Consider the following 27,468-nt stretch of genomic DNA (forward strand, 5'->3'; position numbering starts at 1 on the left):
TATCTTATCTCTCAGACAAACTGCCACCTAGCCTAAATAAACAAACAAACAAAAACAAACAAATAAAAGCAACAACAAACACAGTAACATGATAAATGATGATCAGATTGTCCTCATGACGCAGCACTCCTATAGCTGTAAAACTGTGGCTTTGTGTTATGAATGACAGAATATAATGCTAAACAAATTCATGCTTAATGCTGTTTGTGTTTATTAAATAAAAGACTACACAGTATTTAGTAAAGTGTGTGGTTTGAGTCATGAGCTGAGGTAAAGGTGCTGAGTGGAGGAAACTAACCAAGTGAATGATTTCAAAAGACCTTCTTACACATTCAATTAAATTCTTTATTTTTTTGTAAAATATTATGAGGATACAGTCTTAAAAATATTCCGTTAGAAGCACCTATATTTTATCTTATTTACAACAAATATGGATTCCCTGGTTATCAAAATAATGTAAAGCAAGAGCAAAGTTTGCAAAGGCATGACTTATAAAGCAAATGTTTTTTGTTTGTTTTTTTTTTACTTATATTTATATTTCACTTAGATATAAACAGAGACTGGAAACGATCACTCAACTCAAGCACAACGACACAGAAAACGGAATAAGGAACATTGCTTTAATTTTGTCAATAAACACACGACAATCAGTTGTGTTGAGGTCTGAGCCGCTGTGCAGCAGCTCCCCCTGCTGGCGGAAAACAGCACTGCGCCTTGCTCTTCAACACACCGAGGACAGCAAGTCCAACGCGCATTTCTACAGTGCACTTCAAGTCAAAAAGCGTGCATAGCCGCCTGGCATGCAGTTGTAACATATGAAAATAGGTTTTTAAAAAATTCTTTGCACACATCTCATGAAAATAACGTCCAGAGTCATGATTGAAAATCTTTCCAAACATTGTGTAGAAATGGTGAAAATACTCTGTTTGGACTCAGTAACAAAGCCTTGGTTGCTAAATGTCTGTTAGAATTCTAATCACAGTCTTGGTGTCTCTTAAATCAGTTGTTTTAGGAAAAAGAAAGAAAAAAAAAAAAAAGCCCTCTATTCCATTAATCCTACAGCTCCGTGAGAAAGTTGCGAAAACCAGAGGCGACAGAGATAAAACTGCTGGGTATCAGAGCTGTCGATGATCACAAACAGCTCTACTGGTTATGGAATTTCAAAAATGCTGCATAATCAATAATAATCTACATAGCAGCAACCTGCACTGGTTTTAACATACTTCATACATCCTTCTCATGTCCCTGTCTTGTGATAAACCAGAAAGTCTCGTGCACGCGAGCAGACAATGATTGTCTAAACTTTAATTTCAAGATGATTCTGGATGACGATGTGGCACAGGGGGGAAACTGATCTAACGATCATCAAAAGGGTACAAGCAAGAAGTGTCAGGTATGCCTGATGAGCATTTTGACTTCACAACTTTTCTCTTATCACCTACACAAATGTCCAAAATAAATCTTTCAAAACCCCTTCCCCAGACACCATGACTTTCACACAACAGCAGATCTTAAAGAGTGCATTATACGATTACCTGAATTTTATCATGCGAATGGCCAAAAGTTTGCGATATGGCAGCTCCACAGGAACGGCTTGAAAACCTTAACTTAGTTTTCAAGTGCAGTCTTGGTATAAATCTCAATTAGTGCAGGAATAAGGCTACTTTACATAAAGACACTGCATATATAAGACAGCAGATGAGTGTTACAGGACCTTTGCTTTAGACCTCAGTAATAAGAAGAGGTGGTGTTAAAGATGGCCTAAAATATAAAAGTATTAAGCACGTCTACTTTTTTTTTTACTTTTTATACAAAACTAAAGAATCTGGCGCTTTAAGATCAAGTCTGCGGTATGGAACCTAGGTGATGCGCTTAACTTTGATTTGACAAATTTGTTATTAAGAATGCTTTCTTTGATCACAGGAACACTGCACATGTTAGAGCTCAGGTAACATGGTGAAAAAAAAAAACTGCGACTCAATTAGGATTTCCTAGAAAGTCACCAATACTAACTGCAGTTTCAGAATGCAGCTACTAAGATATCAGTGATCGAGTTTTGCTAACACCATCCTTTCATTTCACAGTGCTTCTAAATGACTGGGTATATCCTTTTTAAGAATCACATTCTACACAAGTTCCATACAGAGTGACGTGAACTTGAAATCGGCGAATCATCTGAAAGGCAGAAAATGCATTTCTGTGCATATACCAGAGAGTATGGCTTGAAAGCTCTGCAATCTAGCACCTTTATCCATTTCTGAATGGACCTGACAATATACTTTGAGTCGTGACATAGGATCAGGTCTTAATGAATATTTATGAAACCCAAACAGATGACGACTGTGAATGCAGCCTTTTACTTCTACGCACTTTAAGTCCGGAATGTGTTTGTTTTGGATTCATCAGGTTTCTTTCATTTTACAGATCTTTCGCTTTTCTTTTTTTTAATTCAATCTTATTCATTGGATTTTATTAGCTATATTTTCTTTTTTTTAAAAAAAAAAATACATCTTTCACCATTTTAACCAGTGCATGCATTTAAAAAAAATCTCTTATCAGTACTTATATACACTTTGAGATGAATTAGAAATGTATGAAAAGTGCTAGATAAAGAGTTTTTTCATAAAGATTATGAAGAGGTGCAACAATCAACAGAGTAAGCAGCCTAGATATCAGGCTAACCATTAAGGTACCAAGCCACTGTAAAGCGCAAGCGTATAAAAAGAGAAAGCACGGACTTATACATATACTTAAACAATTGTTTTGCATTATCATTACAGTAGAATAAAAGGCTTTTCTGCTCTGGACATTCTGGCATTTGAGACATGCCTATGCTTTGATTTCACATGGCGCACACACACCTAACATAACCCGAGTGCTGTTAATAACATGCACAAAGCAGTGAAGGGACAGTAAACACTGCAACTGTACAATTTTTCAAAAATAATCAAATTTGTTTTTTTTTAAAAAAAAAATCCATAATAATAATAACAATAATAATAATAAAAAAGACATCAGAAAAACAACACTGACAAAGAAGGCAAAAACGACTAATAACCTGTGGCTTAAACAATAAAACTCAATCTGCTGAATGACGACACTTTGGTGGGTTCTATTCAGAAATAGGCTTCTCTTCCTTAATTTAGAGATTTATATTATTAGAGGAATACATTTATATACACTTACATCTAGAGTCGCTCTCTTAAAAAATAAAATTCATAGTATATACTATTTGTTACATAAAATATGTAGTCCTTTGAATATGGCCTTGTTCAGGAGTGGGTATGTGCAAAGGCAGGTAGAGGGAGCAGTAAGAGGTGCATATCACAGTGCCCGAGGATCAGACTGCATTCTTCAGCTCCAAACACACGTATACACACACACGCACGCACGCACGCACGCACACACGCACGCACGCACGCACACGCACACACGGACAAGCAAACCACACAAGAACCAGCCATTAGAGCGCAAACGCATCAGTGTGTGGCGATCTGTACGCAAAACCACCATTTCATCTGCAATGCAACAGCACAGGCTACATTACATTAACAGGGCTGCAGCTTTCAGTTCACATGAACCAAGCTCCAGGGTACCAGTTCAGCCTGACACAGGAGACATCAGAAAACACACACTGCCATTATACACTACCACTATCACATCATATCACATCACATCCGCGAGACACAAGCTTGCTTTAGCTGAAGCACGAAAAAAAAAAAAATCTACTTGGAGGCATTTTGGTTGGTATCTGCAAGAATCTAATTTTAGAGAGATACTTTGATCTTTTTCCCCTGACACTTTGGTGGAAAGAGAGGCTGCTGATAAATCAAAGCCACTTTACAGCAGACTGAAGTCAATTAAAGACTAAAAAAGTTTAGGTTCAATGGCAGGGCCATAAAAACAGAGGATCAGTGTCACTAAATAACCAGCTCAGAATTAATAAATACTCGTTTAGTACAAGCGGTTGTGGAGGACGTGCCCTCAACGCAAAGTACACAGTCGGTGACATACAGCGACATGGTAAAGTTGGTCATATTTCTATTTTGGTAGATCTTCTTCTGTAAGATCAACACTTGGTCTGTTTTTGAGAGTCAACACTCTCAATAGAGGGGACAATAAACAGAAAATGAGCATCTCACAGATTTAAACGTTTTCTGCGAGTTGGCATCACATGCTTGACTCCTCTGTAGGAGTTATGTAATCTGAAGTGCACATGTCAACATGCAGTTAGGACTTAGACAAGCTAATGCCTATATTTATGTTTGCATCTGAAGAGAACTCTCAAGTGCATGGGGCTTAGAGCAAAAACAGCTGGACTAACACTTTTTTTTTCTTTTTTTATCATAAACATAGTTGGTCCCTTTCAGGAATCTCTTCAGCAGGTTTCAAGCCTAAGTGGAGTGCGAGGAGAAATCCCACTGGAATGCCTTAAAGACTTCACTTCTTCTTACTCGCCGATTGTATGGATGTCTCCTGACTCCTAATCGTTCCAATCGCCCTTCTCTTGTTCATTTGAGTCGGTCAGAGCGAAACGAGTCCTCTACGGCAGGGTCGGCCAGCATCAAGTCTCCATCGGTGAGCATACTGAGGCCATCCAGAGCCAGAGGCTCCATCCTGAGTGTGTCGTCTGAAGAGAATGGGTCCACCTCAAAGCCTGGCACTCCAGACAAAGCATTGGTAATCTCTTTAGACAAACCAGGAGGAGAGTCTCCTGCAAAACACAGAGACAGGAACCAGAGCATTACGGCAAAACATTTCTATTCATGACAAGTCAATTACGCATTCACAAATACAGAACAAACATACACAGCATTTTCACAGCTACACACCACTAACCATGCCAAGATAGCATGGGAAAACCAGGAAATGCCAAATCTAATGTAGACCTGTCACATAATAATAATCCTGATGCTATAGGAATGCCTGCTCTTATCTATAAACCTTGGACACTGTACTCTTGCAGGATTAAACCTGACACTGGAGTTTTTGCATCTGCTACAAAGTGATAAATGAATGAACTTGTTCAAACAGAGATGACCCATGTATACAAAGGAAAGCCTTGAGAATATACAGCCCTGCAATGTTGAAAGGCTGAGCGTTAGACTCTAAGTAGGCTTGTGCAATACGCTTGGATCATCTCTACAAGATCTTACATTGCCACGATGTCCAGCGACATTTACTTTGCTATTACCAGACCTACCAACCTTTACCATCAGAGTACATATGTACAAGTAATCACTCAAAAATACACCAACAGAGCAGCCTTTTTCTCGATAAAAACGGGAGATGAGCAAATCGATATATTAATCTGGAATGATTTACGCAAGTGTTAATCAAGTTGCAGCTACTAGCTGACACTGCCTGGAAACCCCGCCCCTCCCCCCATCCCACACACCCTCGACTGACCTCGTGTAGGCGCAGTCACTTTCCTTCATGGTAAATGGAGAATATTCTGCATTCTGCGCTTCAGATTTGTTTTCAGCCAAAACAGAAAAAAGCCCCAGAAATTTGACTTAAAATAGATTGAACAGGCTTAGAAAAAGTGGCAAATCTAATACAACAAATAGTGTTAATGAGAATGGAAAGTTAGTGGTTTTTTTTATTTCTCTTGCCCCAGTCACTGTAGACCATGTGGACATTAGACAAACAATGTCTAAAAAAAGGACTATATTGAAAATGTACTGTTCTGTCCTCGTCCCCGTCCCCCGTCCCCACTATGTTCATCCACTATGTTGCTGCTGGCAAGCATTTCCTGACTGTGCAGCTGGTAAAATTATACCCTTCCATACTCTGCTTAAACTTGAAATGGTGGAAATACTCATTTTCCTGTGTTTTTTAGTCTGGTTAGTTTCTGTGTGAGTACATCCTTAATCACGATTTGTTTAATAGTAAATCATGAGAATGGAAAAAAAAAAATCAGCAACACACAAAGCATGACTGTAAGTGTATTCTGCTCATGCACTCCAACTTTAGGGCTCCTTATTTCACACACAATTCCCACATCAAGTGCATAAAATATGTTGAGGTGCATTTAAATGAATCAAAAAAAAGGTTTAACAAGCAAACTAATTTTTGGTCCCAATCTATGGTTCTTGCAACATCTTTGTCTGTCTTGTGTAATTATTGGATGTGGACTTATCACAGTTTCAGGTGCACATACAATGCCTTTAGGATAAGCTAACACTGACTTTAAACACAGACGTATTGTAACCAACACCCACTCTCACACACTCACCAGTCAGTATGATGTTGGGGACAGGGTGGCGCCCGCTGCCATAGTTCTGGTTCTGACTGGGGTTGAGGAACTGCTGATCTGAAGAGTCCAGCAAGTCTAGCACCCCTTGGTGGCTGGGGTAGGAGCCATCCTGGCCTTTAGTGGGGGTGCCAGAGTCCAGACTGTGGTTAAAGGACAAACCCTCTGCGTGCGAGTCAATGGTGAACTACAGTATGAAAACACATAGATAAGAACGATAAAAGACCCAAGTGGATGTCAAGGATAGATCAGAATGATCTAACCTTATTTATTAATGGAGCTGACTAGCAGGTTTTTAATCAATATAATAATAATAATAATAATAATAATAATAATAAAGCATCAAAACTTAACAACAGAAAATATACATCAGTTTCAAAGAGCAATGACACCAGACCCAGTCTGAGTGTAGCAGACACACGACACAGTGAAAGATCTCCGTGTTAGGACTAAGAAGATGAATAATATTAAGAATATAAAAGAATAATTTGTATGGATAAATGTGAGAAGAAATGTGGCACAGTGGGTAGTGCTGTTGGCTCACAGCTCCAGGGTCCCAGTTTGATCCTGAGCTCAAGTTACTGTCTGTTTGCAGTTTTTGTCCCATGTCCGCCTGGGTTTCCTCAAGGTTCACCAGTTCCCACACTCCCTGGCCTCCCCGCCCCCTGTGTCAACAGTCCAGGCTGGTGGAGGTGGTGTAATGGTGTGGGGAATGTTTTCTTGGCGCACTTTGGCCCTGTTAATACCAATCGTTCATCGCTTGAATGTCACAGCCTCTTTGAGTATTGTTGCTGACCATGTGCATCCCTTCACGGCCACAATTTACCCATCTTCTAATGGCTACTTCCAGCAAGATAATGAAAAAGGTCACAAAGCAAAAGTCATCTCAAACTGGTTTCATGAACATGACAATGAGTTCAGTCTTCTTCAGTGGCCTTCCCAGTCACCAGATCCAATAGAACTCCTTTGGGATGTGGTAGAACGGGAGATTCTCAGGATGAAAGTGCACCTGAAAAATCTACAGGAACTGCGTGATGCGATCATTTCAACATGGACCAGAATTTCAAAGCAACGTTTCCAACATCTTGTGCAATCCATGCCACGAAGAATTGAGGCTGTACTGAGAGCAGAGGGAGGCCCTACCCAGTCTTAATAGTGAGAGTACTTGGTCCTAAATTTAGAAAAGCAAACAGCTACTACTGCTGCTTTTAAAGCACCCCACATCCTGCTGAGAGCAATTTTCTGGTTAGTGCCCATAGTCCATCAGTGTCCATTGTTTTTGATATAATTAATTACTTTAATTCATACGAACAAGCGCATCTACACTCACTGACCGTTTTATCAGGAAAACCTGTACGCCTGCTCATTCATGCAATTATCCAATCATGTCGCAGCAGTGCAATGCAGAAAATGTTTGTTGGTGCAAGATCTGCTGGCCTGACTATTTCAGAAACTGCGGATCTCCTAGGATTTTCCACACACAACAGTCTCTAGAGTTTACACAGAACGGTGCGAAAAACAGAAAACATCTACTGAGTGTCAGCTCTGTGGGTGAAAAGCCTTGCTGGTAAGAGAGGTCAGACGAGAGGGCAGAATGGTTTGAGCGGACAGAAGGGCTTTGGCAACTCAAATAACTCTTTACATCAGTGGTGTGCAGAACAGCACCTCAAAATGCACAACATGAAAACAGCAGAAGACAGTCAAGAACAGGAATCTGAGGCTACAGTGGGCACAGGTGCGCTATTCTTTTTGTTTGATTTGCACATTAACTGAAGCTATTGACCTGTATCTACATGATTTTTATGCATTGCACTGCTGCCACATGATGCATGAATGAGCAGGTTTATGTGTTCCTAATAAAGTGGATGGTGAATATATGTTACTTCATTCAGAAAACACACTTTAGTTGTCAGTTTTATAAATACAGAAATTAAATCATAAGACAGCAGAAAATTAAAAATTCAGATGTAGAAAAGTTCATTACTGTCCCCACCCCCACCGACAGTAAAACACTAAATGGCAACAGAGAAATCCCATAAAACCACTCCCATTCATCTAGTCAAACAATTGTTGCTACAGTATATTTATTTCATACCTGCTGAGATAGGTTCTGGTTTTGCCTGCCAGTGAGTTGTAGGCCCAGGTATGGATCATCCAGAAGGGAGTTCAGTAATAAGGAATCCTAAAGCAAAAACGGAGAGATTAGACTCAAAACAAATGCATTACACAAACACATGCTGCACACTGGGCTCAGCGATGCACATTCTGCTTGAGAAACTGTGTGAAAACCATCAGAGTTATGAATGGAGGAGTAATGTCTGACACCTGTTAAGAGTGCCTGTATTACATTGATCTTGATATCAGAGACCTTTAGAACAAAAGAAGCCAGGAAGCAGGGCCTTGGACAGAGCTATAAATAGATAAAGCTACACACGGAGTGCTCCTCTCAAATTCATCTGCTCATTCAAAAGACTGAGTCAATCGACAAGGGTTCAGAGGAAATCAGTAAACCCAGGTAGGTCCTGGGGAGATGAGTATATTGCATTCTAACATCCTAACAGATTTAAGTTTAATTTAATTTTAAGATTTAATTATAAATCCTAATAGATTTGAGTTCAACTACTACCTAACTACAGCACCAATAACACATGCCAGCCAAAAGATGCAGCCTTACTTAAGGCCTCTCTGAATCTGACCACATCCTTTTTCTGAAATTGTGGGTAGAAACTGTAAATACAACAATCTTCCCTCACAGACAAACAGCTCAAGCAGGAACAAAGCTGCTTTGCCTGGCAGTGAAATATTTGCATCCCTCCAAAGATACAGAGAGCAGTGATTCACAAGTCACTAAGAGAAGCAAATTCCTAATCTACCACTGCTGGAATAAGCAAGCCAAAATCAACTAATACACTATTCTGTAACTGGCATCGCACTATGAATAAAATACTGCATAATTATATCCTTTTTACTATTAACATAGTCAGTTCATATGAGTCACCTACTCCAAGTGTTGCAACATGTTACTGGCGTCACTACATAAGGGACAGACATATTGGCTAATAGACTGCAAATTTGTGAACTAGTAAGATTGTATTTTCAGGGAAAGGGAAAAAAAAAAAAAAAAAAAAAAAAAACTTATGTGACAGTAAAACAGTACTAATTGTGTTTCACTGCACAACAGATTTTCTCTTGAACATACAAAATATACTACAACACAAAATAGTGCATGGTGCAGAACTTTTTTTGGTCTTACTGTACACAATCAGAAATCACAGAAGGAGAAGCAACTTACATTGTAAAGACCAAGTTCACTGGCTAGAGACTGGCTGATCTGCTGAAGGTGAGGAAGGTTCTGGTTCTGTTCTTGCTGTACAGCGTGTGTGTGTGTCTGTGTATGTACATCAGATTCCTGCATGCTCTGCGAGTTCACTGGCGCTGGCGTGTCAGCTGTGCTGCTGCGGTTTTGGTTCGGCTGTGGCTGGAGATGGGAGCCCTGTTGTCGTTGGACGTGATCAAACGGAAAGTTCTGCGTTTTATGCAGGTTGTGCATGTTTTGCATGTGCAGCTGCATGGCCTGTGGGTGTTGTGTATGTGAGTGTGGGTGGGGGTGGGGGTGGGGGTGGGGGTGACACTGGGAAGGCTGTGCTGTCTGCTGATGTTGCTGTAATTGTTGGTGCTGGACTGGTGGCTGGCCTGACTGTGGTGAGGAGCAGCCTTTCTGTGCATCACCGCTCTGGGCTGGCTGAGACTGACCAAAAGGATATGGTGGTAATCTCTGGTCCATCAGAAGCTTACTGGTATCTAGTGGAACACCCTGGACAGAGGGTCAGGAAGGGATTTCATCACTCAGATATACTGATAATTCAATACAGATGTTGGATCCAATAAATAATTTTAAGATACAACATACAACATGATCAGATCTACATAATGCCACAATGCTGCTGAATTCTTAAATTTGATTGGTCCGAAGGTGTTTATTAAATTTCTACAACAGCGCTGCTCGGACAGTAGTGCCAGCTGTAATTCAAATCACAGGGTCATATTAATGTGCTCATTCTAATACGTTATTTCATTATCATTATCATTTCTATAGTAACACTCCTTCACAAGGATTTGCATGGTGGATGTTCCACATAATCTAGAGCCAATAATAAACAGATTTAAAAAAGTTATTTAAAGAAAAATGTATGATTGTTGATATACATAGAAGCTTATATATAGAAGAGACTCTGGGTAACTTATGAAAGGAGTCTTGAGTTTCAGTGCCTTGTAACTGTCCTGTGGTTTCAGGGCTTCAATTAAACTTTGTAGATCACCAACCACTTTGTTGAACTGTTTTCCAAACTTAGTAACTAGTCAGCATTTTCACTGGTCAAAGGCACCACCAGGAATGTAGCTGTATGCTCATGTGTAGAGAGACATTCAACAAGCAGATGTTAGACGTTTGTGGTCAGCAGGCATCTCTTCTGTGATTGTGGGGGTGGTTTACCTGTGTGATTGAAGTCAATGTGGTCGAGATGGTGGGTGAGAACTGTTTGGAATGGTGCCTGCGGGAATCCGGGCCCAGGGGCAGGTTAAGCGGTGAGAGCTGACCCCGCCTGCGGGGGGAGGAGCTTAACTGTGGCTGCACTTGGCCGGGTAACAGCGTAGGGTAGGAACTCAAACCAGGGCCTGGCCCCACCGCACTATTCACTGACGGGAGGGACTGACCACTTAGGGAAGAGTTACTTAGGGAGGAATGAAGAGATTGGTTGCTGAGGGACGACTGCAAAGAAGGGGAGGAGCTAAGGGAGGACTGCAGGGAAGGATTGCTAAGTGATGACTGCAGTGAGGCAGAGCTAAGGGAGTTGGGGAAAGAGTGGCTGCTTAAGGATGACTGGATGTTAGGGTTGCTAAGAGAAGACTGGAGAGTAGGGTTACTAAGCGTGCCCTGCAGAGAGGCCAGGAGACCTGCAAAAGTGAAAGAGAGATACGGAGAGCATGTCAAAACGGCCTCTGTGTTTAAATAATTGCACGGCATACAATAATTAAACATTTAAAACACTGACACAAACACAACTTCTCTGTGGTGCTTTTTGAATTACAGAACCCAGAATAAGGGCAAGGGGAAAATAATAGTCTACTAAGTGTTAAGGGGAATCTCCAGCGTGTATGCGTGCAAACCACACTCAAAGAGTGCAGCGAGGAGGCCGCATCCTGTGTGGTGATCAAAATCAGCCCAGAGGAGATAAAACTAGCTGCTACTTCCGATTACATGTACACCTACTACCGCCTAAACTGTCAGTTAAACACTATGCTAGGTTACTAAGCTGCCTTCAGTTTATCAAGCTAAACACGTCCAGTGGAAATTTTCAAAGAATTTTCCACCTCATAACATCATAATGATCACAGTGTTACCCTGACGTAATTAAATGATTAGCAACATTTGCTTGTCATGAGGGGACACACCTGGAGAGTTGAAGGCATTTGTGGTATTGATGCCAAGCTGAGTGAGGGTGGAGGCAAGGTTGCCAGTGCTGTTGCCCCCGCTGAGAGAGGGGTAGCCAGGCTCATCTGGGTCGAGTGGCGTTGGCAGCGGTGAGGGGAAGTGCAGACTGGACAGATCAGGCAGGGAACCTCCAGTATTCAAAGCAGATGGGACAAGAGGGGCATTGGACTGCTGATCTGGCGAAGGGAATATACTAATAAAGAAAAGAGAGAGTGATAGAGTAAGATTTTATTCTGTGAGAAAGATTAGATAAGTTGTGTATAAAAGATAAGGCAAGGGATAAATTATGAAACATAAATTAATCTAAACCACTTCACTGACTTCAAACATATTCAAACAAAAAAAAGTTCTTGAGACGTACTTGATTCCAGGGACCTCACAAGACTTTGGTCGCGTGGACAGCATGGGTAACTGGAGCACAGAAAGGCAAATAAATCAACTATGTCAAATGATACTGAGAACACAATTATTTTAACAGGATAAAAGCCCAGGGTACCTTCTTTGTGTCCCATGGTTTTAGAAGCTTGGCTTCATCTAATACATTCTCCTCTATGGGAGGGACCGGGTATGGAAACACTATGCAGAAATAGGGATGGGAATCAACATCTCAGTAAGCATTTTAAGTTTACAGCTTGCTCTACTAGTATTATAAATTGCTAAAATGTTTCATGGCCACTGGGGTGAAAGATGATAACTGACTTACTTCTCCGCCCTTCACCCTCAGACAGACCTATAACATGGACCAAAAAAAAAAAAAAAAGGAAAGAAAGAAAAATCAGCCACACTGCAGGGTATCAGCTGCAAGAATAAGTAGTGCGTTAGCCCCTGGGAAGAGAGCAGTACATACCGCTGCGTCTCCCATGAGGGTTTAGGGCGTGTCCTGCACTGAATGGATCTCCTGTAGGAGGGTTCATCACACTGGTGTGCAGAGCAGAGTCTGAGTTCGTTCTAGAGAGCAGAAGAGAAGAAGGTGAAAATGAAGTGAAATGGCCAAATATCTTATAAGAAGGTAGCAGTCTCGGGAGATGGGGACTGAAAAGACAAAGGAGCAAACGATTTCTCTTACTGCTCCTTCCTGCAAGTGGGGAAAGCAGTTTCAGTGACACTGTCAGTGCAGAATACCTTCAAACTCACAATAACACACCAAATAAAACTATGAGAAATTCTCCATAGTAATGTAATCTCTTACAAGGCATGCAGAACTGACTAAAATATAATAACCCCAGACTGTTTACTCAGGTCAATCAGTGCATACATAAAAGTATAAACAGCTCACACCTTCTCTCCAACACGAGCCCTTCACAATATTACCGCCCTACTCCTAGTGCTGTCAGAACACCATGATACGAGGTCAGAAAAAAGTCAAGAGCGGAAAGAATGGGAGAGTGGAAAAGACAGTTGGACACAGGGTCAAAGAAAAATGGAAAGGAATGAAAAGCAAACGAGATGTAGATTGACTGAGAGACACAGACAGAGAGATAAACGGAGAGAGAAGGAGCATCGGAGAGAGGCGAATTCACCTGTTGAGTGCTGTGGTGGGAAGACGGAACAATGGGTTCTTGTCCATGGAGAAATTACTGGACCAGTTCCTTTGTGATTGACAGAAAAATGCCCATTATTTCCAGCACCAAGAGGAAAAAATGGAGCAGGCTTACGAAAGTACCGAAAGCAGCCAAAGAGAAAATCAGAAAGAGGGACACTGACAATATATACAGTGCATAGAGCCTTTCTCTTGCCCTATGACCCAAGCCAGTACTGACCGAGATATGTTCAGTGGAATTTACATCAACTATTAATATCAAGATTTTTTTTTATTGTATTTTATTTTATTTATTTATTTTTTTAAACACAGTCAAGTCAGCATGTGTCTCTATACTTACTTCACAGGTTTCCACTGTGGCTGTGTGGGCAGCTGTTATATAGCTGTTAATCAAAATGTGAAGACTTCACTGACACAATGGAACATATTTACATGTCTACATGTTTACTGATTCCTCCAGTCTTAACCTGGTCATTCCACCACTAAGATTTCAGAAAATATCAACTAAAATTAGCAGTCCAACAAACCAATGGTCAAAAATGATCTGATTAAGTATGTCCTCATTTAATCAGTAATGAGTGTTTCATTTGAAAAGTCAGTATCCCACTCACTGAGACCGAGTCTGTTCCATTTAATAAAGCCAGAAATGGAAAGAGATGGATAAAAGAAATGAAGAAGATATCTCAAGGCAGACAAATATATGAAAAAAGCTTAGAAAAGTTGCTAAGGTCAAAGAAAAAGGTGAAAGAAGATGGAAAATTCCTGTCCAAAATGCCTGAAAAGCAAATGAAGACAAAGCTGTGGAAGAGTGGTGACTGAAGCAGCACCTCCGGGTTAGTTCTGTCAGTGCTAGTGCTAGTGTTAGTGCATCACAAGCCAAAAATCTTCACACACACAGACCAGCATTTAACTTTCAACTAGAAAGCAAAATGCACAGTAGAGTTAATACATGCGCCACAAAGAGGTCGTGACTGAGATTAGTTAGATCTAATTAGTAAGCGTTACCTTCTCCAGCTCGGGTCAGGGGGTGGAGACAGGTATGCGGAGCTGCAATGAGAGCTGTCCACCTGAGGTCAAAGGTCAAGGACACAACTGCAAACTCCTTTCCAATTAGTACACATCCCATTTAAAATAATTTTTAAAGGTTAATGCCTTTATTTGAATCACCAAAAAAAGCAAAAAGCAAAAAAAAAGGCCTGATAAATTTCTCAGCGCATGAGCAGCTTTGCTGAGAGAACAGATGCTCTAATTGTACATTGTCTGTCCTTAAGATATTATATATTAAAATATCTCACTACAGCAAATGTAGTTGTACTGAATGGAAGGATACGTATCTCCTGTACGGTCGGCTGGGGGAGACGAAGCGTCGTTCTCTGGGGACTCTCTCCACCAGCCCATGGTGCCGTGTGGAGCGGCTGGATTCCAAGTTCGAGTGGAACGGGCCCTAAGGGAATACACATGTGCACGCGCACACACACACACGGACACACAGACACACACACAGACACACACACAGACACACACACAGACACACACACAGACACACACACAGACACACACACAGACACACACACAGACACACACACAGACACACACAGACACACACACAGACACACACAGTGCAAAAGACCCATCACAACACAAACAAAATGTGCACAAGCTCATACACAAGGACAAATAATGAGCTGTTGTGCAACCTGATGCAGTTCTGTTGGGTAGACTGCCAATACTGGTGCTTATTTCCAAGGAAACTCAAGCAACAATTGTTTTTACTTGGCTACAGCAACACAGATTTTTAAACATCTAGTCCTGAGGTGCCTGACATTCACAGTTTTCAAAGGGTGTTTCTTCACTGCATATTAAAAAAAATAGGAAAAATGTAATTTTCACACATATACACTGACAGACTATTGACGTTTTATACAATAAAATCTATAACACAGCAGTGACGTAACCACATTGCAAGCTTAATTTTTTTTAGAATAAATTCATAAATTTAGAGAATAAGCTACAGAATAAGTTATATTCTATATAGCACCTTCCATGTGGCTGAAGTGATTCTAAATTACTAGTCCACATGGGAGTGTGTAAGCATTTATTTAGTTCTAATAGACATTTAACATACTTTCTTTGTGTGAGGTTTAAGTTTGAATAAATCGTGTATAAGCAACTTAATCAACCTGCCACAGTGGCTGGCACACCAGAACACTAGCTCCTGGCCCAGCATAAATACCCGGATGCACATCGGCACTAGCAGTGGGCAGTATGACAGCTGATCCGGTATACTGGCTGGAATTGTTTTTAAGGTATGGATTTTTGTCAATAATGTTATACCAGTTTAGCAACACATTTACATGAGAAAACATTACACATAATCTACATGGAATTCCAGGGGGACCAAAGAATACCAAAAATACCAGCTAAATCAGGTCCTTGTGAAACTTAAAGGACTTCATATCATACTGTGCTATATACTGTTACCGAGATCACTGTAAACTATAGTGCGATATAAACTGTTGCCCATAGCACCCACTACTAAGAGACACACTGCCATACCTGGAGGTCGGCCGCGTTCCTGCCGATCTGATTGACGTTTGGCAGAGAGCCTCCGTAATAAGGGCCCTGTGTTCTAGCCAGTCGCACCTTCTGAGCCTGAATCTGAAAAGAGCAGAAAAAAATCAATCATAAGCAAAAAGCAAACAGCAGAAACTTCCACCTAGCAAATGCTTATTACAAACTGCTGACAGTGGAGACTCCTTCCATAAATGTTAAATGTCTCCATGCAGAAAGCTTCACCATATCAATCATTGTACATTTTTCTTTCTTAAATAACATGGTTTTTATTTTGGTTATTATTAGGCTAAGATTATGTGAGGTGTCCACCATACGAGTCTCTGTGAAAGAGCTGTTACTTATAGAAATGCTGAAGTATTAGAATGAGCGCATTGATATAAAGAACTACTGGCAGAGCTGTCAGAAGCAATGAAACGTTATAGACAAAGAACTGCAAATTCAACAGTGCAGTGGTGTAACCCCTAATAATTACAATAATTAAAATGATAATTTTTTTTGAGTCAGACAAGGATAGGTTCAAGCAGTTAAGCCTATTTTGTGAAAAAATAAGAGGCAGATTATTAGGAGACATTCTATGTTGCTATATTTCATATTGGAAACCACACTGAAGGAGAATAAGATGAATAATGAGTCAGATAATCCAGCAATACTGTGGAATATTGTCATAATTTCTCTGTAAGCATTGCAGCACGAGTGTTTTATTCATGGCGCAATCGGCTGCTGTCATCTCGAGCAAGCTGAAATGAGTGTTATTGTGTTAGTGCTGTTCCTCCGCCTCACTGTTCAAACCCACTCCAAACAGTACAATCAAGCTTTTGTGTCTGTACACATGGACCAACAGCAATTCACATTCCACATCTTTCAGAGGCTTACAATTGGCACATAAATGACAGCGACAATATTGTTTTATGCCGGAGCCAGCGTGGCACTCTACCGTTGGTTAATCAAAGGAAACGAGAATAAAAGGTAGAGTGCCATCCATGGGCAAGGCCATACGCAATCTGAGGTCATGGTCAAGGACACCTCAGAGAGACAAATGCGTCTAATCCATTGTGTATATGGCATGATATACACAATGCAATAAATACATTATTCTGCCATCACCAGGTGTATGAGGTTTTCTAAACATTTACAGACTAAACAAATCAGAATGATCTAAGTAGCTCTTCTGCTTGAGGGGTTTTGAGGCACTGTGATCTACAATTTTTAAAGCAGCCGAAGGTTTGCGTATTCATTTGTTCCAAGCAAATTTCCAAAGATGCTGATTTTGAGCTCAGGTTCTTAAACTGTATCCATAGATTTACACACGTCAGAAATAGTGAGTTCACTGTATCTGTAATTTAGCTCAAAATCTTGAATGGAGTTTTATTATACCTCAACAAAGGGAAAAAACTTGGCCAGAATCACCACAAGGTCTCAAGGCAATGTGTCAGAAACACCTCTCCTGGTCTTCCCTGCTCAGATGTAGCCATGAATGAACTGTACACTAGATAAATAATGTTGTTATTTATCTTCTTATGAGTCCATGCAATCAGGAACGTCACAAACGTGAAGTGAAAGAACAGGAAGGATGTATTTTAGGTGTGATTAATAACAGAATGATTCAACCTAGATCAAACCATTTTATTCACACCTTAAGCCCAACATTACTAACCACATCCTCTACCACAAAAAAACTTCTTCTGTTAATAGTAAGAGTTTTGAGTTTAGAGGAGCCAGGTCACTAACATGGTTTATATGAAAAGGTCATATCTATCACTTTATCCTGGTTTTTTAATAGCATAAATGTGTAAAACGTTTAGGTGTCCAATTTGCAAATGTTTGCAATACCATAAACAGATTAAAATGGTAAATATAGCCTCTTAACATGCTTGTATGTTATGCAAAAAAAAAAAAAAAGTTAGCATTTAGAATCTTAGTAGCAGCAAACTTTACTTCATTAGTTTTTCGTAAACGCTTCATCCTGGTCAGAGTGCACGTGGATCCAGAGTCTCTCTCAGGAACTCAGCAACATTAGGCACAAGGTGGGAGGATTCACCCCGGATGGGATGTCAATCCATTGCAGGAAACCATTCATGCACTTATTCACACCAAACTGCCTAACTGCAGTTACAGAAACCCCACACAAACACAGGGAGAAGATATGAAACTCCATGCAGACAGTTACCCGAGCTCAGGATCAAACCCTGGACCTTATGCAGTTGTTAAAATAGCAACTCCTCAGATTTGTGATGCACACAAGGCAGTAGACATGGCATTGTGTACAACTGCATCATGTTACATTATGCTGTGTGAATCATAAGGAACTGGACTGGATGCCCATCAGTTATGGCATTATGTTATTTATTTTTCAACAAATCTTTGATTTTCATGCCTGTTCCTTGTAATAAGCAAAATCCTCAATTAGTCCTGTCAGAGTTATGACGTAATCACCTGACCACAATTATCTGAGTCAACAGCAAACGTTTTCCAATGGTAAGATTGTGCAATCATACATTTATGTTGCATAATTATATTCTCATTCTCATCCAGCTTTTCTAGTTAAATAATCCAAAAATAAAAGATGAAGTCCTGACTGCTCTTCATTGCACACGGACCTGAAAATAATATCACGCATACTTCTACACATTAAATATCTTACTATTTGAATTCATTCTCTAATTATATTAAACCTCTTTTTGTCTATGTGTGGTAGGTCTATATAACAGTTTTAAAAAAAAACCTGTCTGAAGGTAAAATGTTGAAAAGCAAAGATGCTTAAGAATGCACAGGATACCTGATCCATACTTAACTAACACTCCTTTGCTAAAGATGAGCAACTGTTGAACATGGATTTAGCCAAACAGAACATCACAGCTGTGAGGAAATCCCGACAAAGCCAGCAAACTAATATCACAGGCTTATGTTTAGGTCAAAGTACACAGTACAGTTGTCAGAACAAATCCTAATTTCATAATATTTACACTGTTACTTTCATTATTTACAATGTTTAAGATGTTCTTTTTATAGACCTAATGCAAATCTATTGAAACAGGTGTTTCCTAAACTAAAATGACACTCATGTCCCTTGAGAAAATTCATGTAATTTATGGCGCACATTGTTCTTTTCTTAAACTGTGTTCTATTGGCGTAAGACACACTATGTAGGTTCTAGACAGTCGTTATGTCATACAGTATGCACTAGCTTATACTATAACATACTGTATACTATGATGCTCCTGAGCAACAGATTGCATCTTCAGGAGATCGCGAGTACACTGGGTGGGAGGGATAGTGTTACTCTCACCCCTGTCAATCTCGGTGACACTAGCCAATCATGGGCTTCTGTGTGCTCATGTATGCATAAGAGGGCAGATAACGATTTCCTCTGAACTCTGTGAGTCAGTATGAGCAGCAGTTCAAAACGTTGCGGAGGCTGGTTTTGCATGTCTCGGAGGAAGCATGTGTTGGTGTCCATCCTCCCCAGTTGGTAGCTGCTGTAATGATAAGGAAGAGCTGGCTGGTGGGTGAGAACTGGCCAAGACCAAATTAAAGAGAAAACTGTTAAGTACTGCATACTATAACAGTTGCATAAAACTGACAAAAGAAATTAATCAACTGGCATGTCAATTCATCATCAGCTAAAATTTCATGATCTTGACATGCCCACTTCCTGTGATATTTTTGCCACATTACACACCCTTTAATTGAAGCTACAAACAAAATTAGCCAATATCACCATGAAGAAAGCAATTCATCATAGAGCTCCGCTCTGCTGTGCTGTGAGAAATGATGAGCTCAATACCATATCAGCATCTAACTACACAGCAGAACAGAGTTCTATTACTTGACCCAAATGGCAGTAACTAAATAACGCTGAGGTCCAAAAGAGTGCATGGTCATTCTCTACCCGGTCTGCATGTTCAAGCCACACAGCTTGCGTTCCACATGCGTTACTGGCACGAAAACTAACGGCAAAACACACAACCATGTCAACTAAACACAGAGGACGAGGACAGGCTAAGTTGAACCAGGTGGCATTACAAGACAGCTCCATAAAACTGTGACATGAGACAGTGGGGTAGAGAATAAACAAAATAGTCACCTTTTTTTCTAGTTATTCATGAGCATATCTACAAGTTACACAATCATGACATCTTAGTAGCTTAGGATTTTAAATAAAATTAACAGCATATAAAAAGTTTGATTTATAAACAGTTTACGCTTCCCTCATGCGTGAGTAAAACAAGACGAAGTGTAAAACAAGGGCAGAGGGATGCTTGGGTTAGAGTTTTACACAGCACTAATGCGCCTCTGACAGCCGGCATGGATTGAAATGCTTGTTAAAAAGAAGTGTAACTACACTTCAGAAACTTGGCCGGCGTGAACTGGCCTCAACGCAGACAAATGTCTGAAATATAAATGCCAGCTCGGTGCTACAATGGGATCAATTACGCCAAGTTGTTCAGTTCTATAGTTTGTGTGTATAGAATTACATATCCATCTTTCCTGCAGGAAAATTGTCATAAAGTCTGATAACCCTTGTCAGGAAACAGCACAGGGCTTCATTAGGAGAATAATACATCACTAGCCACATTTCAGCAAGCTCACATTATTATTATCTCATCAGAAACATTAAAAAAAAAAAAAAAAAAAACCTGTACGGGGTTCTTGTGAATGCCTGTGAACATTCACAGAGCATCTGATACCACTCCACACCACAATACCACAATGAACAGCTAAACTAGATAACTAGTCCCATTTAATCACCGTTTATTTATTCATGAAGGCAAAAAACTTGTGAAACTGCATTCAAATTACACTATCTGCTTCTGGCCTGGTGCCAAAAAAACCATTCAGACGCCCATAATTGAGTATAGTTACTACAGTACTATTCAGCTGCAGACAGCAGGACACATCCAGACTCCAGCACTAAATCATCAGTTACCACTTTTAATATGAACAGCAAAAACTAATCAGATGAACACTTGTGCAGCGAAGCTGTATTTCTGCAAGCGGTAGGTTTCGGTGAGAAATAGCAGCAGCTATATATAGCTTAATTAGCAACAGAATCCAATTGTACTAGCTTCATACACTCACCAGAGGCACCAACAGTCTTAGTTTTTCTTCACATTGTCTCTGTATACATTTGCTGAAAGGTTGCAAACAGTAAATGGTAAATAATTGCTGTCAGGAACTACAGTTACAGGATTGGTCCATGGAATCAGATGAGCCGAATGTTTGGATTTGTCGCTTTGCCGTGTCAACCACAAAATGGTATTATTATTTATTATTATTATTATTATTATTATTATTATTATAAAATAATCAGCAATAATAATAATTACTATGAAGACTACATTCATGACTCCATCACTACATGATACTTAGGCTGAAAATGCTGAAGATGTGAAGACATGTTGATGTTGAAATCGTGAAATTAAAAAAAAAAAAAAAAAAGAAAAAAAATGTGCTATACTCAACAAGCGGATGTCAGACTCTAAATACCAGCAAATGGTTTACTGAAACTTCTACTTGGAGACAAGCACAGAGGACTGATTACACATTAATGACACCACACATGAAAAAAATGATTAATTCACAGTTCATGCTGTTGTGAGAAATTATATATACACATTCATCTATTTACTTTATGATTTCAAACAAATCCCTAAAGCTTTACCAGCGGATGAGACCGTGAGCCGTTTTGACACCTTGCTAACCAAACCCCAAATTTCTTCGATTCTATAAGTTGATGTTTTTCCTTTTGAAACAGGAAGTCAGAGTGGCAACATGTTGATCTGCTTCAAGCTCGTGAAACGCCACACCACTGCTGAATCTACACAAACCTGACATCACCTTAGCAGCTAAACATGGAAAAGAGTGGGGAGTTTAGCGAGAGCATTTTTTTCAGCTGCGGAGGCTTTCCTTCACCAACACCTGACGTTTTTTAACCGACTTTTACAAGTACAATATCCTAGACAACAAAATGACGTGTGTTTTCGGAGTTATGCCGTAAATGTTTGAGCTGTGGTTGAGCGTCAGTGACACTGATGGTGACTGAGAGCTACAGCATCACTGAGAGAGATCTGACATGCCTAAAGAATTATTATAACTCAGCACTGTGTCTCAGCTCAGTAGTGAAAATGTTGGACTACTGATCAGAAGGTCGTGAGTTCAAATCCCAGCACTGCCAAGCTGCTTCTACTGGGCCCTTGAGCAAGGCCCTTAACCCTCAACTGCTCAGTTTATATATATATATATATATATATATATATATATATATATATATATATATATATATATATATATATAAACACACACATTTACAGCATTTGGCAGATGCCCTTATCCAGAGGAACTTACATTTATCTATCTATCTATATGGCTTAAACATGATAAAATGTAAATAAATAGAACCGTTAATGCAATACATTTCTACATATTACGCTTCTTGATATGATATTCCTCTTACCGATGGAGAGGCCCCGATGGTTTATAAAGATGGAATCATACAACCTGTCACATAACTGTCAAACTGCACAAAATTCCTCCTCTTTGTAACAAAAAAAAAAAATTTTCTCCACCGAGTGATGGCTTTAAAAGTGAATAGTGTAAGGAAAGAAACAGACAAACACACACTAACGAACCATGTTTGCTGCTAATCTAGTTGATGGGGTGCCCCTGGGGGCGGGACGTGTGTGTTTAGAGAGTATTTCATTGGACAAACACAAAACAAGTACAAGATGAGTCATGGAAAAAAAATAATGGTTTGCTAGAAGTGTCATAGTATAAAATGAAAACGAGAATATCTCCAAAACCTGTCATTTTTTCTGTATATTCTGTTGTATTAGTGTCCATAAAGCTAAGACACACGTATTAAAAGCTCTAAAACATCTATTTTAATTTCAGGAGTATTTAAATAGTTAGAGATGTGCGCGAGCTGGAGCGCAGTGAAGCGATAAATCACAGCGCGCAGCACACACACTGAGATGTTAGCATGTTTATTAGCCACTGAGCTCTCATGCTACATTTACAGCGTAAAAGTTCCAGCCAGCTAACGTTCCCTTACATTACACATTCGCTTAGCTGCTAATGAACTCGCCTGTTGTTTACAGCGCTATAGTAAATACATATTCATTTATAAACATTACTCCTCTCAGGGCTGTCATGAAGCAACACAGCTAGCGACTGTTAGCCGACATGCTAAGCAAACAGCCGAACTCGCTAATGTTAGCTTCCTGCTTCTACGCGAGCGGGTTTGTACGATGTTTATAACGCGAAGTGGCTTGTTGTTGTTTTTTTCTTTTTCTAAATACTATTCCCAAGTCATTAAGACATAATTAAGATTTTTTTTGTCTCAGCTCAGCTTCAGCTGATTCAGGTTTTAATGTTCAAGGCAAAAAAAAAAAAAAAGTGTCAAACATTCTTATCTAACTAGCCACATCACAACATTCTTAATAACTAGCTAGCTGTTAGCTGTGTAGTTAGCTAGCATGCCTGTGTGTGCTTTCAAGTGCGAGTTTCTTCCAGTAAACACCACCACACTTCTCACACACGCCTCCATTCGTGGTGTTTCTGAACAGACAGGCTGTAACACACACATTTTTAGACCAGCTCGTGTGTATATGTCGGTACACGGCAGGCCTTTGCTACGAGGCTCGTCCTGGCTTCCCCTGCTGCTGCTGCTTACCCGGGTGGAGGTGATGTCCATCATGACCTCCTGGAAGGCGGCGGTCTCCTCGGCCTGGCGCTGAGTGTGTAAGGCGATTTTCTCACTGAACTTTCGAGGGTTGGAGGCTCCGGATCCCGGAGCGCCGCCGGCTCCAGGTCCGGGTCCGGGTCCGCAAGCTCCAGCACCCGCGGCGGACATCTTCTACAAGCCGCTGTGTTCAGCACACATCCAGGCCGAGCGCTCAGCCTACTGAGGGAAGAGGAGGGCTTTCACAAGGGAGTGGGGAGTGACGAAGAAGCCGCCGAGGGCGCGATCAACACACACGCTTTACTCAAGGATGCTCATCAATATAAATACTCCACATACTTGTTCTTATATCATCGTGCGTAAGAAGCGACAGCACAATGCAGGGAGTGCCTCAGACCTCAGACACATGGCACTGCACATGGAGCTCACAGCACGCTCGGCTTACTGGCACGCAGAGGGGGAAAAAATAAATATTACACGCAGGGCTGGGCGATATGACGACATAATATCGGTATCGTGATCAATGATGTCACAATACGCTTTTCTGAGATATCGTGGATATCGTGATTTCTTTATTTTTTACACAATTACAAACTGCATGAAAGCAGAAAAAATGTTCTCCTTTTCAGTGTTGAACATTCTTTATTTTACAAATTGATTCATTATTCAATTTTATTCGTATAGCACTTGTAACAATGGACATTGTCACAAAGCAGCTTTACAGAAATAAATATATTTATTTTTATTTATATTTATTTATAATAGAGTTTATCCCTAATGAGCAAGACAGAGGCGACGGTGGCAAGGAAAATCTCCCCGAGACAATATGAGGAAGAAACCTTGAGAGGAACCAAGACTGAAAAGGAACCCATCCTCACCTGGGTTTACACCGGATCATACATAATTCCCTTCTATAACCGTGTGCCGTAATTTATTATTATTATTATTATTATTATTATTATTAACATGTTATTTCTGTAAATAAAGTACAACTTTTTTAAACTATCTTTCTATTTTTAATAAAAATGCAACACTACTGTTTTGCAGGATATTAGTCCATAAAGACATGGTTTGACGAGATTGGTGTGGAGGAACTCCAGTGTCCTGCACAGATCCCTGACCTCAACTCCACTAAACACCTTTGAAGTTAATTGGAACATCGATTTCATGCCAGGCCTTCTCGTTCCAACATCAGCGCTTGACTTCACTAATGCTCTTTTGACTGAATGGGCACAAATTCCCACAGACCCATTCTAAATTCTTGTAGAAAGCCATAGAGTGGAGGGTGTTATAACTGAAAAGAGGGGCCAACAACATATGAACAGCCATGGTTATGGAATGTCTAACAAGTTCTTATAGGTGTGGTGGTCAGATGTTCACATACTTTTGGCCATATAGTGTAAGTTAAATCCCTGTCATCCATCACTGTGAAGGTAAAACCAGAAAGTTTTTAAACACAAATGATACTGACCTGCACAAGTGAGGTAATATATACACTGATCAGCCATAAAATTAAAAGCATTGACAGGTGACGTGAATAACATTGATTATCTTGTTACAATGGACCCTGTCAGGGGGTGGGATATATTAGGCAGCAAGTGAACAGTCAGTTCTCGAAGTTGATATGTTGGAAGCAGGAAAAATGGGCAAGCGTAAGGATCTGAGCGACTCTGACAAGGGCCAAATTGTGAAGGCCAAACGACTGGGTCAGAGCATCTCCAAAACAGCAGGTCTTGTGGGGTGTTCCTGCTATGCAGTAGTTCGTACCTAACAAAAGTGGTCCAAGGAAGGACAACGCGAAGACTAGCCCGTCTGGTCCAATCCCACAGAAGAGCTACTGTAGCACAAATTGCTGAAAAGGTTAATGCTGCGTAGCTGCAGACTGGTCAGACAGCCCATGCTGACCCCTGTCCACTGCTGAAAGTGTCTACAATAGGCATGTGAGCATCAGAACTGGACCACAGAGCAATGGAAGAAGGTGGCCTGGTCTGATGAATCATGTTTTATTTTAAATCACGCGGATGTCCGGGTGCGTGTGCATCACTTACCTGGGGAAGAGGTGGCACCAGGATGCACTATATGGAGAAGGCAAGCCGGCATTCATGAGGATGTTACTTTGACATGTACCACCTACTGAAACATTGTTGGAGACGAAGACACCCCCTCATGGCAACGGTATTCCTTAATGGAAGTGGCCTCTTTCAGCAGGATAATGCACCCTGTCACACTGCAAACATTGTTCAGGAATGGTCTGAAGAACATGACAAAGCATTCAAGGTGTTGACCTGGCCTCAAGATCTCAAACCGACTGAGACTCTGTGGGAAGAAAGAGCACACCAAGGACTGTCATCGTTTGAAAATGTTTGAAAATTAAACTTAAAAAAAAAAAATATATATATATATATATATATATATATATATATATATACACACACACACACACATATATATATATATATATATATATATATATATATATATATATATATATATATATATAAATTTTTTAAGTTTAATTTTCAAACATTTTCAAATGATGACAGTCCTTGGTGTGCTCTTTCTTTGTTTGGTTGCATGGCAATTTTGTGGTCAGTCATAAGTGCTTTTAATTTTGATGTACTATAAAAGGTTTATATTTATATGGTGTTAGCTAAAAGTAAGCTTGTTTGTTCTTGTTCTATTAGTCATGTTACACTAGAAAACAACTCAGAAAGCTACCTAGCCAAATAATGTATATAAACCATAAACTCTGTTATTTGCTAGCATTTGCCTGATAGCTATCTGGCTAGTTAATATTAGCTAACAACTTTAACTGGATCTTTATCTCGCTGACAGTCTACATATTTTGTTGGAGAAATGCAAAGGTACCAATGTGCCAGCTCTTATGTAGTGTAATGATATGCTACCTCTGATGCAGTCATCGAAAAGTTCCACCCATAAACTGTTAACTGGACAACTGCATTCTTCCTTTGAGGCAGATCTGCCTTCAGAGCTATCTTGATTGGAGATTTTGCACGTGACCCATAAGCAAACAAGGCCACAGCATTATAATGAAGATGGTGAGGGATGCCAAGTAGAGCCTAATATTCCCAGTTTAGATTTTCACAGTTTAGATGAGTCTTAGTGTTGTTTGGTTTCAAAACCAGCCCTTAGACACCACCTGCAAAAGATGTTGGCCACGCAAAATTAGCCCTTCTTCAGATGAGCCCACTAGAGGAGAATTTCACTAAGTGTTACTAAAATTATAATCGGAAATGTGTCATGGTCAGATCAGAATCATCATCAAAAAATGTTTTGGCTATGAACAGTATTAGCATGTAGGTGGTTTGTTGTGACTAGTAGTGCATAAAGTGATTACATTACACCATCACGAGCCAACCAAACAATCTGACTCAAACAGGAACTACTACATCCATGGTTTTGGCACACAGTAAGAGCGACTTTTTCATTTTAAAATATTTACTTAGAGCAAGATACAGTCATGGGAAAAAGAAAGTACACCCTGCTTCAATTCTATGTTTTATTTATCAGGGCCTAAATAACAATTAGGTTTCCCTCACCATACTTCTATAAACAACAAATAACCTCAGGTTAAAAAAAAAAAACGATTTCAATATATAGTCATTTTTTCTCAAGGAGTAAACCAACATTCAGAAACCAGGTGGGGAAAAAAGTACACCCTATAGCTCAGTACCATGTAGAACCACCTTTAGCAACAATCACTTGAAGTGAACGTTTTCTGTAGTTTATCTGTCAAATTATCTGTTGTTTATCTGTCAAATCTATCTCTTCTAATTCAATTCAAGTGACCAGTCAAACAGGCTAATAACTATAACAGCACAATATTAAATGATAGCTTTGATGATGGTGGTGATTTTCACCACTGTATCAAAGTAAAATGAAAAATCTCACAGACCTCTGTCTAT

The 27,468-nt window shown here is 40.0% G+C and overlaps 1 protein-coding gene and 1 long non-coding RNA gene across 4 annotated transcripts; one reads left to right on the top strand and one right to left on the bottom strand.

Annotated features, from left to right (window-relative positions):
• Window positions 1-321: 321 nt before the first annotated feature.
• On the bottom strand, window positions 322-23,933 carry LOC113542340 (CREB-regulated transcription coactivator 2). Of its 2 annotated transcripts, XM_026939804.3 has the most exons (15): window positions 23,534-23,933; window positions 15,844-15,945; window positions 14,618-14,731; window positions 14,293-14,354; window positions 13,268-13,336; window positions 12,595-12,695; window positions 12,451-12,477; window positions 12,244-12,323; window positions 12,109-12,158; window positions 11,708-11,940; window positions 10,749-11,209; window positions 9,549-10,070; window positions 8,352-8,438; window positions 6,239-6,443; window positions 322-4,714 (listed from the first exon to the last, which is right to left on the bottom strand). In XM_026939804.3, the coding sequence occupies exons 1-15, from the start codon at window positions 23,711-23,713 to the stop codon at window positions 4,512-4,514; spliced, it is 2,496 nt and encodes an 831-aa protein (XP_026795605.1). In that variant the 5' UTR covers window positions 23,714-23,933; the 3' UTR covers window positions 322-4,511. The 2 variants fall into 2 exon arrangements, with proteins under 2 accessions (XP_026795605.1, XP_026795606.1); XM_026939805.3 differs by lacking the exon at window positions 13,268-13,336.
• LOC117597377 (uncharacterized) lies at window positions 22,170-25,858 on the top strand. 2 transcript variants are annotated; one of them, XR_004578224.2, is made up of 3 exons: window positions 22,170-23,099; window positions 24,308-24,461; window positions 24,590-25,858. It is a non-coding gene; the product is annotated as an uncharacterized LOC117597377 (long non-coding RNA). The 2 variants fall into 2 exon arrangements; XR_004578223.2 differs by lacking the exon at window positions 22,170-23,099 and adding an exon at window positions 23,929-24,053.
• The last annotated feature ends 1,610 nt before the right edge of the window (window positions 25,859-27,468 follow it).

This window comes from Pangasianodon hypophthalmus, chromosome 1, assembly GCF_027358585.1.
Source record: "Pangasianodon hypophthalmus isolate fPanHyp1 chromosome 1, fPanHyp1.pri, whole genome shotgun sequence".
In the NCBI taxonomy this organism is placed as follows: Eukaryota; Metazoa; Chordata; class Actinopteri; order Siluriformes; family Pangasiidae; genus Pangasianodon; species Pangasianodon hypophthalmus.

Bases quoted from the DNA above. Each gene is read 5' to 3' on its own strand.
- LOC113542340 (XM_026939804.3), bottom strand. From the start codon at position 23,713: ATGTCCGCCGCGGGTGCTGGAGCTTGCGGACCCGGACCCGGACCTGGA. The intron at 12,696-13,267 runs GTGAATTCGCCT...TCTGCTCTCTAG, and splicing joins CCCACCACAGCACTCAACAG to AACGAACTCAGACTCTGCTC. The intron at 10,071-10,748 runs GTAAACCACCCC...CCCTCTGTCCAG, and splicing joins CATTGACTTCAATCACACAG to GGTGTTCCACTAGATACCAG.